This window comes from Squalius cephalus (genome assembly GCF_949319135.1).
Source record: "Squalius cephalus genome assembly, chromosome: 16".
In the NCBI taxonomy this organism is placed as follows: Eukaryota; Metazoa; Chordata; class Actinopteri; order Cypriniformes; family Leuciscidae; genus Squalius; species Squalius cephalus.
Window position 1 is genome coordinate 21,890,964 of NC_137137.1, and position 18,129 is coordinate 21,909,092.

The 18,129-nt window shown below is 39.5% G+C and overlaps 1 protein-coding gene across 1 annotated transcript in view; it reads left to right on the top strand.

Annotated features, from left to right (window-relative positions):
- The window catches only part of LOC307173594 (multiple epidermal growth factor-like domains protein 9), a 48,677-nt gene extending 38,507 nt beyond the window's left edge, over positions 1-10,170 (top strand). The window contains exons 5-6 of the mRNA XM_079896819.1: positions 7,936-9,461; positions 9,492-10,170. Of these exons, the coding sequence (XP_079752945.1) occupies positions 7,936-8,420 (485 nt within the window). The 3' untranslated portion in view covers positions 8,421-9,461; positions 9,492-10,170. The remainder of the gene's footprint in view (positions 1-7,935; positions 9,462-9,491) is intronic.
- Positions 10,171-18,129: the final 7,959 nt, after the last annotated feature.

The window sequence follows — 18,129 nt, forward strand, 5'->3', positions numbered from 1 at the left end:
CCTCCTTGCGGACCTTTTCAACAGCCGGCCACAGCAACTTCCTCCTTTCTTGGTCAAAAACAGTGAGATCCTCAGTAAAACGAAGACCGCTCGCCCGCAGAAACTCTGACGATTTCGCCGCTCTCCACACACCATCTCTCCTCACATGTGAGGAAAACTGAATAATGATCGCGCGTGGCCTTGAGGTATTCGGAAGCCTCTTCCCAATGCGGTGGACAGAGTTGATCTTATCTGGAACAGTTTTGCTCTCCTCTGGAAAGATGGCCGCACAAATACGGATAGATTCGGTTCTGCCATTTTCATTTTCCTTTTCAGGTACTCCATGCAAACGCAGGTTCCAGCGGCGAGAGTACCTCTCCAAGTCTGCAATTCTTATTTCGCAGAGCTCCATCTTCTTTTCTTCAGTATTTAATCTAGCTTCGACGTGACCGACTTTCCCTTTAATATCATTCAACTCGGCACATACAAAGTCCACCGTCTTTTTTAGCCCTTCAATTTTAAGAGCGTTGTCAACCACTATTTTCTCCAGGGCATCCGAGCGATTATTTATCAGCTGTGAGAGAGTGGAAATCACGGCGTCGTCTTCTGCTTTGCCTTTCTTTGAAGGGGGCTTACCTGGGCTCTCCGGAAGCGGAGTAGATAAGAGGATCTCACCGGGAGATGAATAACTGTGGAAGCTCCCATCGGACACACGTGAAGCACGCGACATCTCTTTTTCTTTCCTTTTGTCTTCAGCAGATTTCATCTTTAAGTTATCGAGGGGCAGTATGAAGTATTTATGTAAACAAATACATGTAACAGGATTGTAAGTGGTATAGTTTGGCAGTTAAAAGAAGATTTGTCAGCAGAGCCCGATAAAGGCAAACTTAGCAGGACGCCATCTTGGAACCCCCCCCCCCCCCCCCCTACAAGACGAGAACCCGCTGGCAAACTCCTCAGTTGCAAGTACTCCTCGCTGCAGACTGTAGCGCGGTGACGTCACGTATTCACGTCACGTATGTGTTACCACGCATTAGAGATGCGCGGATGGGCTATTATTTCATCCGCAACCGCATCACAAAACTCATCATCCGTCCGCCATCCATTCGCACCACGTTTTTGACCAATTTTCAAAACCGCACCCGCCCGCCATCCGCTGAATGTATACATATATTTTTCATTTGATTGGTTCATTTGATTGGTTCAACCGCCCGCCACCCGTCCGAATTTAATTAAAATATTATTTTTCGTCACGTCATCCGCCCGATCCGCGGTTTATCCGCGGAGTCCGCGGCTGTAACCGCCAACCGCGCATCTCTACCACGCATGCGCCATATCACAGTGACGTCACGGGTTTTGACGTCATGCGTCTTTAAAACGCATGCGCAAATTTGACATTTTTTTTAAAAATGTTAATGTATTAAAAAAACTCTAAAGTAATAATGAAAGCAGCAAAAAGGAGTACACAGTTTTAACTATGCCTGATCGAAGGTAAACTTATAAGGCATTTCAGAGTATATATTGTGTAATATCTGTGTAGTATTTTATTTAAAGTTTCACATTCTGTTGTAGAGTTCTCAACGGGTCGGGTCGGCCCGACAAACCCGACGGGACCCGCGGGTTCGGGCCGGGTTCGGGTCGAAAATATAATCAAATGACTCGGGTCGGGTCGGACCTCGGGCTTAATCTTTTCCGCTCAGTAAAAAAAAAAAAAAACATTTATTAATCATCGCTGCTGGTCACCGTAAAGAAAGTCTGGCTGCTGCGTGTAACGTGCATCATGGAGAGGGGCGGGGGCAGACCTGACGCCGCTGCGTGCGCGCCTTTAGCCTGGAGAAGAAGATGGAGTTGGTGAGAAGTAAACTTGCCGCAGGTGAATTCACCGTCGCTACTACAGCCTATTTATATATTTAAAGTGTATTGTTTCAGTTGTTTGTATTGTTTGTATTGTTAAAAGGCGTGAACATTAAAGGTTGATTTGAATTCCCGTCTGCTGGTCATGATAATACGTGTATGAGAGAAAAAAAAACTGACGCGGCGTCGGGCCGCGGGTCGGGTTCGGGCAGATAATTCATGTTTATGTGTCGGGTTACATCGGGTCCGGGCTTTAAAAGCCACGGGCCGGGTCGGGTCGGGTTGTAATTTTCAGGCCCGTTGAGAACTCTATTCTGTTGCACTTCACTGTGTAAATTACAAAATTACTGTAAACATTAATGGCACCTTATATATTTCTTATTTTAATCATTCCTCTGTAATAGTTAATAATTGTGTATTTTTGTGCATTATATAGGCTATTAAACATTTATTCCATTCATTCCAATAAAGTAGTTTGAATGAAGTTAAACCAACTACATACAGTACATTGTCAATCTCTGTATCCCATATTATACATGCCAACTCAAAAAACCAAACTCATAACCGTGATACATTTTATTTCAAAACAAAGATGATAATTGTGTAAAAGAAATATGTACACATACAGATAATCTCATACACAGTACATATCTGTACATCAATAGACACACACACACACTTCAGATCTACTCAGCTTGAAATTCCCCTCCATCACTGAAAAAACAGTAAACTAAGCAACAGCCCTCAACCTCCTTATCGGAATAAAATCCACGCAGGTCTCCCCTTCTGCCATCTCCTACATACCCAGGTGGGCAGTCCTTGTATATTGCAGTGCAGTGCAAGCACAGAGTCAACCAGTATAGGGCACCTGGAACTCTTGCTTATATTGTCTGGAAAATGCACCCCAGTTCACAACACCTAATTTGTATAAAATACAGAACAAACAATATTTAATCATTTTGAAGAAAGGCATTAACATAGTACAGAGTCATATAAGGAATTTCTTTTTTAAGTATTTTATACATATTATAGGAAGATGTTAGACAAAGATATGTTTGAGTGTTATTGGCTTTGTCTGTAAAGTACCTAAGAGACTCACTTTGTTTATGAACAACATTTTGGGAGTGACAATCATATGTAATTGTGGGATTTAATCCAGACTCTTGTTTATTGACATAGTGATAACCATAGCAATGGATGAGTCAAAAAATCTGATATGGCAAAATAGATCTGTGCTTTAAGTGTAAATGCAAACTAATAGACCTGCCACTTGTTCTAGTACATGTTGTGTTTCTTTGTTGTTCATTGATTTATATATTGACTAATATTTTATGTTCAAATAGTTCAACAAATAGTTCCAATGTTTTTGCTATGGAATTGACATTGGCAATGTGGTAGATATTTCTTCTTTCGCACCTGACTTAAGTCTTCCTGGGTCTCGTCTACTAATCAACGTCCCCGAAAGTCTATAGGTGACATTAGTTTACCTGTACCTGGGTCTCGTCTACAATTGACGTCCCCGTTCAATAATATTTATACTCTAGCGTGTCTCCTCATCGACGTCGGCCGAGTCCCCTAACCCTAACTTGCTGCGCTGCAATAGCTAAACAGACTTCAGAAAATGCCTTCGAATATGCTTTAATCATGGCCGGAAGATCTCAGACAAATTTGAGAGAGAATCCCACCAGCAAAAGGAATACATCAGTTTTTATAGAATAGAAGTATGGCAAAAAATGACATGATACATTTCCATAGGTTTCCTACAATTTGATTGTTTCTTCATATGCAAACTCTTCTGTTACTAGGTGGAAGCAAACTTAGATCTCAAATCATTAAAAAAAAAAAATGGAAAAGGTTAGAAGTTCAGTTGATTACTCAATATGTATATTCTAGACTGTTATATTTTTGATATTGTCTAGCCAGCATCTCAATCTTCAGAGTACATTTTGTTCAAGTGTTAGAATGTTAGGCCAAAAGGAGAAGTAAGGTTAGATGTTAGAATTATGATTAGTTTGATATACAGTTTACTATTGTATTCATTAAAAAAATCCATCACAGCAACAAGAGAATCAGTTGTTATTATAATGTATAATTAAGATCTCATTTTAAAAACTGATGTCATGAAGTCATGCCATGATCTTTTTATCATGATCTCTTATGGAGAGAGCAATATCTTACTTAAGGCATGATCCTTGTCATTTTTTCATTATTTCCAGAGAATTTCTGGAAAATTGCCCTGGCAATATGTAGGGATGCACCAATGAATAGGCCAATAAGTATCGGCCAATAAAAACAATTATTTTCAATATCGGCCATTGGCCAACTGAAAGAAAATGTCTCTTGTGTTGAATATTGGGCTGTTAACACAACAGTAATGCATTAACAGTTTAAAAAAAATAATAATAGTGATGTTAAAGCAGTCTTAGCTTTCAGATTGTGTATTTTTTGCCACAAAATTCAATTTTTTGAAGCTCTTAAATGTGACATAACAGATCACCTCTGCTCAGCGACAGCAGCTTTGCTGCCACTTTAATACAAGTTATAAACACAAAAAGAACATGCATGATCATCAAATGGTGTGTTGAAAGATATAGTACAACTTACCAAAATGTATCATGTTTCATGTAATCCCTCAATCAATGTTTCAATCGTAGAAAGAATTCAATAAAACAGCTTGTGAACAATATGTCACTTAACGTTGCATTTACCTCAGGAAAGTTCACAGTTCGTTAGTTAGCTATAAAATAAGCAGGAGCTTATTTACTATCAATTACATGCGTATGCTTAAATAAATTTAGTTTATGAAAATTCCCTTATGTGCAACTGAGTTGTATATAAACATTTCAATTTTATTTGAGTGTAATAATTATATCTGAAAATAAATTGCAGTTGAATATGACTCTGCTGTTAATTTTAACCTCTAATATAATAGCAGTCTACCGGTAACATCCCGGTAGATGGCACCCTTTCCTGTATACCGAACTCTATCCTCTGTTCCTGTCACATGTTTACTCCTTCCTATTTAAGAAGCCTGATTCCCTTTGTTCATTGCAAAGTATTGTTTGCAAGGTCTGCAATTCTGACACATTCTTGTGTCTTGCCTTGATTTTGGATTAGGCCTATCTGTCTTGTTATACTGTTACTTGCTCGGTTTTGTGTCTTGGATTTGGTTGCCTGATTGGACGGTTTTCTTAGTATTTGACCCTGGACTTTGTTACCTGGCTTGCAACTTTATGATTTATCCTGTTGCTACAAATAAAACTCTGTAGATGGATCCCTCTGCTCTCCCTCAGTCTAATATGTTACAGTACCAAAATGAGAGGGTTCCCTGTATAGTTTACAGCATTAGTTGGGAGAGATTTTACAATCGGTATTGGCAGAGGTCATTCTTAATAATGGGCTATCAGTATTGGCGTAGAGATCGGTACATCTCTAGTATCAAGTGGTCATTGAATGGACTGGGAGTCTGTTGTCCCAATGATGAAATAACGTCACTGCATTTTTTTTTTTTTTTAATCAGTAACTCACAAGTCATGTCAATGGTATTTGCAGGAATTGTTGTCGCTGAAGGTGTTGCTAGGATCTCATGAGACATGAATAATGAATGCAAGCTTTGGTGTAGTCTGGATAATTTTTAATGATTTTATGACACCGTTCGCACTTTTACCTTTCTGAGGATAACTAGGCCCTATCTATGTTGAGGACAGTTGTTTATGGTCAGTGTAGACTTCCTGTGTTCTAATCTAATGCTGTGCTGCACACCTTTGACAACGCCTTATTTTATGTATTGTGGTGTCTAACATTAGATTGACAGTGAACTGAATATAACTGTATTGTATGTTTTAAATGTTTTTTTTTGTTTTTTTTTTACATTCATTTTAACAGCTGTATGCTGCATCCACACATATCAGTAAAGGTTTAAAGGGGTCATGATATGCACTTTTATTTTTTTTTATTTTATAATGTTCTCTGAGGTCCACTTATAATATTAACAAGATTTTGACACCAAAAGACATCCTAATTTAGTAATAAGTAGGGGTGTAACCAGGGTTTGAAATGAACACCTGCCAACCTACTAAATGCGGGTAAAAATCAACTGTGGCGGGTAACGCTATCAACTCACTAGCCAATTTGACGTGTTACTTATGTTTACTCACTTTGCTGGGGAAGTTCATGTAAGCCAAACCTGTGCAGATTTAGCACAAATACTCAATTCGTGAGTCATCATGATATATTAAATACAGCGTATTGCACAGAACCTGCCATATCTGGCTTACTTGAACATGTACAGTATGTAACTACGCAACAAATAACGGTGCGCTTGTTCCATTGCATTGAAGCAATAGTGAAGATTAAAAAGCATTTGGTTAACAGAAAAGACATTGCTATTTTCCAACATCCTACATTTGTACTGTATTTATCTGTCCACCTAAAACACATTTTGGGTGATGAGGATGAAAGAGTAAGGGAGGAGATGGTTGGATGACTAGTGAAAAAGAGTGAGTGAAAGTTAATTACTCACTCTGGGTGTAATGATACCCTAATGTCATGATTATACATGAGGCATCGAAATGAACATGGTAATATTACTAATGTGACTAATAGCATGAGGTAAAACTCTAATTTAAAAGCTTGACCAGTCTTATTTGCTTCCTGTTGGGGATCTTAAATGTTAATAATGAAATGGATTTTATGAGTCACTTCAAATGATGCAATCACTGAAATAGTAGAGACTTAGGCTACAATTTTAGAGCAATATGCATTAGCTCATGTCTTTAAATAGATCCTAATGACATAATGTAAAAGTAAATTTTTATTTTAATGTTTCTGTATTTTTCAGTTGATTATGCAGACAGTCTCACCACCAGGAAAACTTCTCTAAGTTCTCTAAGGTTCCACATATAATGTTAACAAGATTTTTACATCAAAACACATCCTAATTTAGAAGTAATAAATAGTAGTGTAATGATACCCTCATGTCACGATTCAATACATATCACGATACTGAAGTCACAATACATTATTATTGCGATACTACAAGACATATGATAAAAGGTTAACAAAAAATGTACTGTTGATTAATATGCTAAATTTGATATTACATTGGGGGTGTAAATGAATAGGCTTGGACTTGACATGCGCGAGTAGGCGTAGATTTTTTTCTGCAGAGGCGGTTTTTTGTTGCACTATTACTTCATAATGTGACAAAATCCTAAACAAGTTGTTTTGGTTGCTTGGTTTCAGTAAAAACTATTTTTGGACTAACGAGGAAGTTTTGAGTTCTGAAACTTACAGGATGTTACCATGACCTCTTATATGTCAAAAGATCAAGGAAAGATTGATTTCTCAATTCATGACCTCTTCAACGTTCATGCAATAGCGGGAGATACAACTTTGGTTGCTTCCGGTTGGGGATCTAAAATGTTGATAATGAAATGGATTTTATGAGTCACTTCAAAGGATGCAATCACTGAAATAGAAGAGACTTACAATTTTAGAGCAATTTGCATAAGCTCATGTCTTTAAATAGATCCTAATTACATAATGTAAAAATAATTGTATTTTTATTTTAATGTTGCTTATACAGACAGTCTTGCCACAGGAAATTACTTTTTTTTTTTTTCTTTCTGGGAGGGAAAACATAATTTGAATGAAATATAAGAGAAAAATGAGGAACTACAAATAAAAAATATCATATGTCACTGAAAAAAAAAAACTTTGATTTACTTTGAAACAATTTTCACTTAGAAATTGCTAGTAAATTTCACGAATAATTACAAAGAAACAAGAAGCACTTTTTTTAGGTAGAAATACCGAAATAGTATTTTCTTGTAAAAACATACTTCAATAATGTTTGTTTACAACGTTGAAAAAAATAGAGAAAATAGAAAATAAATTTATATTAAAAGAAACTAGGCCTAGATGCAGTCCTAATCCACGCTTTGGTTTGGATTGATGGTAATCTCGAATACTTGTTCAACTAATTGTTATTTATTAGTATTATTTATTTATTATTATGTAAAGTTATTTATTTTTCATTTATATCCTTTTATGTCTCTTCAACCATTTTAATAATTGACTCTCTCTCTCTCTCTCTCTCAGCTGTGAGAATCTCCCCGACTCAAGACACCAAAACCTCCACAACACAAATCCCCAAATCCACAAGTTCCATTTCTTCTACACCTCCTTCCCGTCTCCTCACTTCCCCCTCCCCCACCACCCACCCAAGCCTACCGACTCTGGAGTCCGGCACGGGAGACTCCGCGGGACACAACAGCACGGCCTCTGCCCTAACAGTAGTGTCCTGGACGCAGTTTAACGTCATCATTCTCGCCGTCATCATTGTGGTCGTCGTTCTCCTCATGGGCTTCGTCGGAGGCGTGTATACGTATCGTGAGTACCGCAACCGAAAACTGAATGCCCCGTTTTGGACCATTGAGCTGAAGGAGGACAACATCAGCTTCAGCAGCTACCACGACAGCATCCCGCACGCCGATCCCAATGGACTACTGGAGGAGGAGCCGTGTGTGGTCGCGGCCAATGGGCAGTTAGCGCTCGCCACCGCCGCCAACATGTACAAAGCGTGAAGTCATCGGTACAATTGCATCTTCTTTTAAAATGAGAGTTCAGCCAAAAACATTCTGTCATCATTTACTCTCCCTCATGTCGTACCAAACCTGTATGACTTTCTTTTTTTCTTCTTCTGTGGAAGATAAAAGAAGATATTTTGAAGTACCATTGTCCTTATACCGAAAGTAGGCAGGGTCCAAAACAACATCTATTCTTTTGTGTTCCACAGAAGAAACAAAGTCATACAGGTTTGGTTCAACATGAGGGTGAGTGAAATAGCAAATGGCATTTTTCAGGCGAACAAGACCGTTAATTCCGATGATAAGTGAAAGAAGATGGCCTGGGAGCCAAAGCTAACTTATTTATTTGATTCTACTCACTATTTAGCTCCCCATTGCTTCTTAAATGATATCATCATGCAAGTCCTGCGACATTTTAGAGAGGACTCAAGGAAATACAAGACAAGCCATTATAACATGTTACTTTGCAGTGTCCCTCAGACACAAAAATCGATGAATTGTGAATACATTGCCTCTTAAATGAGTCTCTAAACTTTGTGTGTTTGGGTGTAAGGATGCTAAACTAAGAGGATTCACTTCCACTATTACAGAGGCAATTTGGACCCACATGGCAAGATAATTTAACCCCAAACTGCTATTTGTATAGGAAACTCAAAATGTTTTCAGACTGACCCAATTACACCAAAATTCACTATGGCTTTGGAATTTTCAATAGAAAACAGAGGAAGTTCATTCAATCAGCAAGAAAATTGCAAAGGAAACAAAGACTGCCAGGTAATAGCCTTTGATATGGAAACCTATGTGTGAGCGTTTGTCTTTGACAGAGACTATTTCATACAGATATCAATGGTGGCACTTTGAATTTCTTTGGAATGCAGTCTCGCTAAGAATCCCTCTTGACTCGATTCCTGTCATAGACTGGTACAGAACTGAACATGCTACATAACAGACATACCTGTAACACTAGCACCTGTTTCAGCCTTATTGTATTTTTGAGTGTGAGTGTGAGTGGGTGTATGTGTATGTGTATGTGTATGTGTATACGCGTGCTTGGAGAGAGAGAGAGAGAGAGAGAGAGAGAGAGAGAGAGAGGGAGGCACAGTGTTGAGTGTGGAGACAGTTTCAGATCTAACTGTGTAGAGCTGGATTCTACGCAGGAATGTACAAAAGACTGGATTTCTTCTGCTGCATAATTTCACGAATACTGATCAAATCTTTGACACAATATTGTTGACATGAAAGCCATGTAAGCGTAAAATGGAAAGACTTTTTGGGAATCTGCAAGGTTCGACGGTGGACAGTGTTTTTTTCCTCCATTTGTCTGCAAGGACCCTTTTAAATGTGATTCAGGATCATTTTGATGATTTGGACAAAGGACTGGTGTTTGAACTAATGTGTTTTTTCCCCGTCTATTTAATTCGTCTTGTTTATTTCTATTTATTTATCATTTGTGTTTGTCTCTGTGGTCTTATTTTATCAATGTTTTTTCAATCTTCATGCTGCATTGTACAGTGTACCATACCGAATGCAAACTCTGTAGGCTGAGTTGTGAGCACAACCTCAAAGACGTGTTGGAAGACTTATTTTCTTCTCTTATTTTCTTTATAATTTATTTAGTCAGGTTATGTGTTAACTCACAGTATACAATGGGATTTTGGTGGAAAATACTGTATTTTCTCATTCCTGAGTGGTCAAATGACTGAAAATAAAGGATTATTGAATCAAAGGACTTGCTTAAAAGAGATGGTATGTCACTTTTTAAAACTGAATGAGTGAATGAATGGACTGCTTTTTCAATGTTAAAAGGATAGTCGAACCAAAAACGAACATTCTGTAAATGATTTACCCTATGTTGCGCCGAAACTGTGGCTATTTTCCCTATGTGGCATACACAAGAGAAGACTCTAATGTTAATTGTTTTGTCCATACAATAAGAGTCAGTGGGACCCAATGTTGTTTTGGACTCCATTGTCTTTTATTGTATGGACAAAACAGTTAACATTAGGGTTCAACAACTGTTCAAAACGCCATCTTTTTGTGTCCCTCTGAAGAAAGAAAGTCATACTGCACTGAAAAAAATGATTCATTGACTTAGTTGAATTTACTAAAAAAAATTATGTTAATTGGATCCACATAATTGATTTTAGCTACATTTAAACAAATGCATTACGTTGAACTAAGTTCAGCTTAATGCATTTGTTTAAATGTAGCTAAAATCAATTGTGTGGAACCACTTACGATAATTTTTTTTAGTAAATTCAATGATTTCAGTAAATTCATTGAATTTACTAAATGTTTTTATCGTAAGTGGTTCCACACAATTGATTTTAGCTACATTTTAACAAATGCATTACGTTGAACTTAGTTCAACGTAATGCATTTGTTTAAATGTAGCTAAAATTAATTATGTGGAACCAATTAACATAATTTTTTTTAGCAAATTCAACTAAGTCAATGAATCATTTTTTTCAGTGTGGCTTGTTTTGACATGAGGGTGAGTCAATGATGACAGCATTTTACTTTCTGGGTGATTATCACTTTACAGTTTTTCAAAAATTCTTACAGTTTGTGAAACTATGGCTCCATTTCTCTGAGCTCTACACACATAACCACAAAACACGCACACAATATGCAAAATGTCACACTTCTGTCAGGACAACTATCGTCAAATACGATTGACAATTAGCATACAGTTTGGACTGGTGGTTTGGTTCCGTTCTGGGCGAGAACTCCCTGCACTTCCATTCAGCCTAGCATGGGTAAGAGCAGGAAGAGCAGCAATAACCCCCCTTAGGGTAAACATGCCTAATCCTGACTGACAAGAGGAGGAGCTGGGGAGGGAGGAGGGTTATTAGCTCCTGAGAAACGCGATAGCTGCTGGTAATACTGAAGGAGCTTATATACAGTGAAAGGCATTGTATTCCATTGAGAGTCAGCTGATGCTAGCTCCTGAGAAACGTGATAGCTGCTGATAATACTGCGGTAGAAACCACTACAAACACGCCAAACTACACACAGATGTGAAAAATGTACAACGCTACTACATATTGTGTCTTTTGCTTGTTCAGTTTGCAGTGGAGTGTACAGGAGTGTGTCACATGTGCATGAATGTGAACAAATACACTGTATAGAAGTATGAATAACATGCATTTTACACAGTTATGGAACTGAACTGAATCAATACTGAACTGACTTGAGCTTAATAATGACACTATTGGCTTTTTAGAGCTGCTTTACAGCAGAATTTGAATTTGCTACTATTGTGAACTGCTGTGAAACAATCTAAACTGTACAAAGCGGCTTTATAAAATAAAGTTGACTTTCTGACTTGGCTTATTCAGTATATATATATATATATATATATATATATATATATACACACACACACACACACACACACACACACTATAAACAAATGCAAGGGGGTAAAATTTCTTTCTTTCTCAAAACACTGATTTTTGATTTCTAAGTGATCAATTTATGGAGATCATTGGGTGTAGGTAATTGGAAATGATTGTGGCATTTAAATGGCAGTGTTTCCCAAATGAAACTAAAGAGCTGTTAGTTTTGAGCGATGTCTAATGTAGAGAACTGTGTTTAGAGTTTTGCAAAAATGCAGCACCTTTTTACAGTTCCTCTATGTCGTAATTACTGTAATTATAAAATAGCAACACGTGACATTCCACTCGGAGCCGATCATGACTTGGATTTATGCGTTTCTGTGGCAAGATTATCAATGCCAAAATGAATCTGCTGCTGTCAGATGGCACAAGTCTGGGCTCTCTATGTTGTTTACGTTCATTATTATTGTAATGTAATGTGCTTTGAGACATGAGGCAAATTAAGGTGAACATGATTTCACCAAGTACAACATGTTCCTGGATCACATTCACTGGTAATTTGACTTCCTCTTGCGTGATGCTTTGCATACTCTGCTCTGGCTGTGCCTGATCAGCCTGCAGCTGTGTTTGGTAGGTTTCACTCACTTTACTTTCCCAATATCTTATTGTTGAAACGTTAATCAGAAGGCATCTGAATTTACAATGAACTGAATTAAAATAGACCATTGGAAGTTTTTGCATTCAGGACCGTCTTTTTCCTCAAGGGTGTAGATTTGTGCAGCTCAGCCAAGAGTAATTCTTACCCCACCCTTTTTACCTTAGAGATGCTGGTTGACGGCCAGACCTGTCAAGGAATAATAAAAAAAAAAAGATATGAGTAAATGTTATGAGTTGTTTATTGACAAAGATAAAATTTCTTTTCAAGCGTGTGGATTGTTTCCTGACGGGTGAATGTACGCTCTGCTGTTGTTCAGCCGCATCATACTGATACACTACCGTTTCCGTTTAATAGTTTAGGATCAGTATGTTTTAAAAAAAAACGTATAAAATTGATCATGAATGACAGTAAATACATTAATAACGTTACAAAAAGATTTAAATTTCAAATAAATCTTATTCATCAAAGTATCCTGAAAAAATTACAAATGACTTGATCAACATCATATTTGGTTTTAATTTTTTTCATTTTATTGCTGAAGTAAGAGTGTAACTCTTTCCATAAAATGTAACTAAGTAACGCAATTAGTTACTTTTTAGGGAATAACACAATATTGTAACACATTATTTTTAAAAGTAACACTGCTCATTATGCAGTGGTGTCCAGTGCATGGATCAAATGTAAGTTAAAACTGAAAATAAAGAAATGTTATGCTGTATGCATAAGAAATATATTCTGCATCTTTTAGATCATTAATCAAATTGACACTGAGCATGGGTACAGAAATGTTCTCGCTTTAATCATTCTGGTGATGCAATCATCAGAGTTGACATAAAATGTATGTAGCTACTATACAAGTCTTGTGATCTCATGTTAGACTTTTCTGTAATTTCTACAGTTATTTACTTTAAATCACCCAGTATTTTACTGCTATTTCACTTGACAGTAAATAACTGTGATTCCCATTGCATCATGGGAATTTTCCGTAAAGTTGCGATTTTCTAGGCTGATATGGCAAGGAACTATACTCTCATTCCTGCGTAATAATCAAGAAACTTTGCTGCCGTACCATGAGTGCAGCAGGCGTAATGATATGACGCAGCGCCTGAAAATAGTCCAGCTTGGTAACTTCCAACGTGACCGGGACTAAGTTTGTCTAACCTATTAGACCTATTTTCAGGTGCTGCGTCATATCATTACGCCTGCTGCACTCATGGTACGGCAGCAAAGTTTCTTGATTATTACGATTATTCGGTCTTAGTACACAATGTAACTACAGAAGAGTCAAGTTTTAAATAGGAAAAATATCGAAACTCTTTGGTCATTTTTTTTTGAGAGAGATGCTAATGGACTTCAATGATCTATGCTAAGCTATGCTAAAAGTGGTACCGCCAGACCCGGAGTTCGGCTGAATGGATTCGAAAACGGTAAAACTCAACTGTTTAACTCTGGGGGAGTTGTAAAATGAGCCTATTTCCAAAAAAAGTGGAGTATCCCTTTAAGGGGTTTTATAGGACACATGATGTGATGTTGCCCCCGGGTGGTTAGGCGGGGGAGCTGGTAAACCAGGCACTGTAATAAAGTCATGCTTCGAGAGCACTCGTTGGAAATCTCTCTCCGTGTCTATTTGTTAAGTTAGAGCTTAACTCTTAACTCTTACTTAACTCTACAGTAACTTCTTGTTGACGTTCGAAGTTTTGTCAAACAAAACGTAGGCTAGCTCGACCCTCCCTCCTCCTCATCCGGTCCCCTCCCCCTCCCCTCTGTGCATCCTGAAACAGTCATGAACCATTTCGAAAAACCAAACTGGATTTACACACCTGTCCAGCAAAAACAGAGCCACCTGAATTTCGGATTGGAAGCCCTTCTGCTGGCGGAGTTCTCGCCACCTTTTGAACGCTTTGCAGATGTAAATTCGGGACTTCGCGTTCCTTCTCCTTTTCCCTATTCTTTGTTATTAATCGTCGTCTCTTTGGTCGTGTGTCGGCCATATCAAAATTCTCAAGAATATACCATTTTAACGTTAGTCGTTAACATTCTGTGTGTGTGTTGCAATAAACATTTTACAAAAGATAACCTTAAAAAGGTTAATTATAGATAAAGACAGAAACACCTGTTCACCGGTCATTTTCCTCAGCTGTAGGCAAAGGCAAGTTTCAAATCAGTGCTTCTCCGGGAGACTAGCGCTAAATTAATCCTCTAGTTTAGCGCCATCTACTGTTTTAGAAGAGGAAGTTGCTCAACTGCATTTGTGAGAAAATCTACCAGGACACATTTGTGAGAAAATCGAGCCGAGAGATCTCATAAAAGCCAAGTGTCTCACAATCATGACAGACAGATATGCATTTGTATGCACTAGATTCGGTATTTGTTTCAAAGGTTACATGCAATTTGTAGGATGGTTTGTATTTATTTGAGAAATATTATCTAGGCTCAATTATTTATATTTGTAAAACACAATACATATTTGTTACTCCACTGCATTTTCGCTCAAATTGACCTTTGTACCTGCACATTGCTTTATGTTTGTTTGCGAGTCGAGTTTTCCTTTCCAAAGCAGATCGAGTTTGTTTGCAAGTCGAGTTTTCCTTTGCAAAGCAGATCGAGTTTGTTTGCAAAATGCTGGATTTGTTTGTTTAATTATGGCACAATATTAACTCCATACAAACGCCATTTGCCAACCCATGCATGGCAGTCAGGCAGCCTGCGCATCATGGTGAATCACGGTTGTTTACGGACCCTGATTCCCTGGCGGGCTCAGGACTGGTACCACGTGGTTGTGACCATGGGGGTGATTTCCAGGAGGAAAGTGTTTTTTACAGACGCATCCAACCTATGGCGAGAGACCTCCTCTTGTGGGTACAGACCAATTTGAGCTCTCTGAGGGCAGCACATATCCCTGGCATTCAGAATCTGGGTGCGGATATGCTCTCACAGGGCAACACTCCTGAACTCACAGACAGTCAGTCTGATATGGAGTGTGTTCGGCGAGGCCGAAGTCGACCTTTTGGCCTCGAGAACCAACACCCACTGCGCAGTGTTCTTCTCAAAGAACAGTGATGCGCTGGCCCAAATCTGGCCCAGCCGTCCCCTTTATGCATTTCCCCCCGTTTCAATGATCCCCCAGGTCATCAAACGGGTCAGGGAGAGCGGATGCCCAGTCCTCCTAGTGGCCCCCCTCTGGAAATCCAGGCTGTGGTTTCCAGAGCTGGTTAAGTTGAGGGACAAAGTCCCCTGGCCTGTTCCGCTGAGGAAAGACCTCCTCACACAGGCCAACGGGACGATATGGCATCCGCGACCCAACTTATGGGCCCTCCATGCCTGGCCCCTCATCGGGTACCCAGGGACCTTCCTGAGAAGGTCTTGAACACAATCACTGAGGCTAGGGCCCCGTCTACCAGGCGCCTTTATGTTCTGAAGTGGTCAGTGTTCTCCAGCTGGTGCTCGGAAAAACTCTTTGAACCAGGGTCATGCGAGGTACAGTATCTGTGGTACTCTCCTTCCTAGAAGGGTTGTTGGATGCGGGCCGTTCCCTGTTCACGCTCAAAGTTTATGTGGCAGCCATTGCAGCTCATCATGCTCCGGTGGCTGGTCAATCATTAGGAAGAAACAACCTGGTGGTACGGTTTCTAAAAGTAGCCAGGAGGATGAACCCCTCCAGACCTCCGTCTGAGCCGTCTTGGGACCTCTCCACGGTCCTTGGGGCCCTAAAGAGACCACCTTTTGAACCGCTCCAGTCGGTTGATCTTAAACATCTCTCGCTAAAGACTGCTCTCCTGCTGGCATTGGCATCTATCAAGCGAGTGGGGGATCTGCAGGCCCTCTCTGTGAGTCCTTCCTGTTTGGAGTTTGGATTGGATGACTCCAGAGTCATCCTCAAACCCAGAACTGGCTATGTACCCAAAGTGCTCTCAATGCTGTTTAGAGCACAGGTTATCACATTATTAGCTCTTCCCCCTTCTGCTGAGGATGGGGAGGCTAATCTACTCTGCCCTGTCAGAGCACTGAGAATCTATCTGGAGCGTTCTGTGTCTTTTAGACAATCAGAACAGCTCCTTGTCTGCTTTGGTGGCCGATCTAAGGGATATCCAGTCACGAAGCAAAGACTGTCTAGATGGATAGTGGATGCCATATCTATGGCATATACCTCAATGGGTCAGGTTTGCCCTATAGGTATTTAGAGCTCATTCGAGAGAGGCATGGCTTCGTCTTGGGCTTGGTCCTCTGGGTTTCCTATTCAGGATATTTGTGCAGCGGCCGGCTAGTCCTCGCCTTTCACATTTATGAAGTTCTATAACATGGAGGTACCTTCCCTACAAGCGAAGGTACTTTCGGTATGATTAAGGCCCGATGGTGTCTGGTCTTGTCTACGAGTTATGTCACTGTGCACAAACACATATCCATTTTATTATAAAACCCACCTTTGGCCGGTTCTATTTCCCCATACTAATAGACCCGACGGTGTCCGGTCTTATTGGTACATTATGTTGGTTAAGATACTGACATATATATATATATATATATATATATATATATATATATATATATATATATATATATATATATATATATATATATATATACAGTGAGGAAAATAAGTATTTGAACACCCTGCTATTTTGCAAGTTCTCCCACTTGGAAATCATGGAGGGGTCTGAAATTGTCATTGTAGGTGCATGTCCACTGTGAGAGACATAATCTAAAAAAAAAAAACCTGTTAGTCTGCCTTTAAAATGTCCACCTCCACTCCATTTATTATCCTAAATTAGATGCACCTGTTTGAGGTCGTTAGCTGCATAAAGACACCTGTCCAACCCATACAATCAGTAAGAATCCAACTACTAACATGGCCAAGACCAAAGAGCTGTCCAAAGACACTAGAGACAAAATTGTACACCTCCACAAGGCTGGAAAGGGCTACGGGGAAATTGCCAAGCAGCTTGGTGAAAAAAGGTCCACTGTTGGAGCAATCATTAGAAAATGGAAGAAGCTAAACATGACTGTCAATCTCCCTCGGACTGGGGCTCCATGCAAGATCTCACCTCGTGGGGTCTCAATGATCCTAAGAAAGGTGAGAAATCAGCCCAGAACTACACGGGAGGAGCTGGTCAATGACCTGAAAAGAGCTGGGACCACCGTTTCCAAGGTTACTGTTGGTAATACACTAAGACGTCATGGTTTGAAATCATGCATGGCACGGAAGGTTCCCCTGCTTAAACCAGCACATGTCAAGGCCTGTCTTAAGTTTGCCAATGACCATTTGGATGATCCAGAGGAGTCATGGGAGAAAGTCATGTGGTCAGATGAGACCAAAATAGAACTTTTTGGTCATAATTCCACTAAACGTGTTTGGAGGAAGAAGAATGATGAGTACCATCCCAAGAACACCATCCCTACTGTGAAGCATGGGGGTGGTAGCATCATGCTTTGGGGGTGTTTTTCTGCACATGGGACAGGGCGACTGCACTGTATTAAGGAGAGCATGACCGGGGCCATGTATTGCGAGATTTTGGGGAACAACCTCCTTCCCTCAGTTAGAGCATTGAAGATGGGTCGAGGCTGGGTCTTCCAACATGACAATGACCCGAAGCACACAGCCAGGATAACCAAGGAGTGGCTCTGTAAGAAGCATATCAAGGTTCTGGCATGGCCTAGCCAGTCTCCAGACCTAAACCCAATAGAGAATCTTTGGAGGGAGCTCAAACTC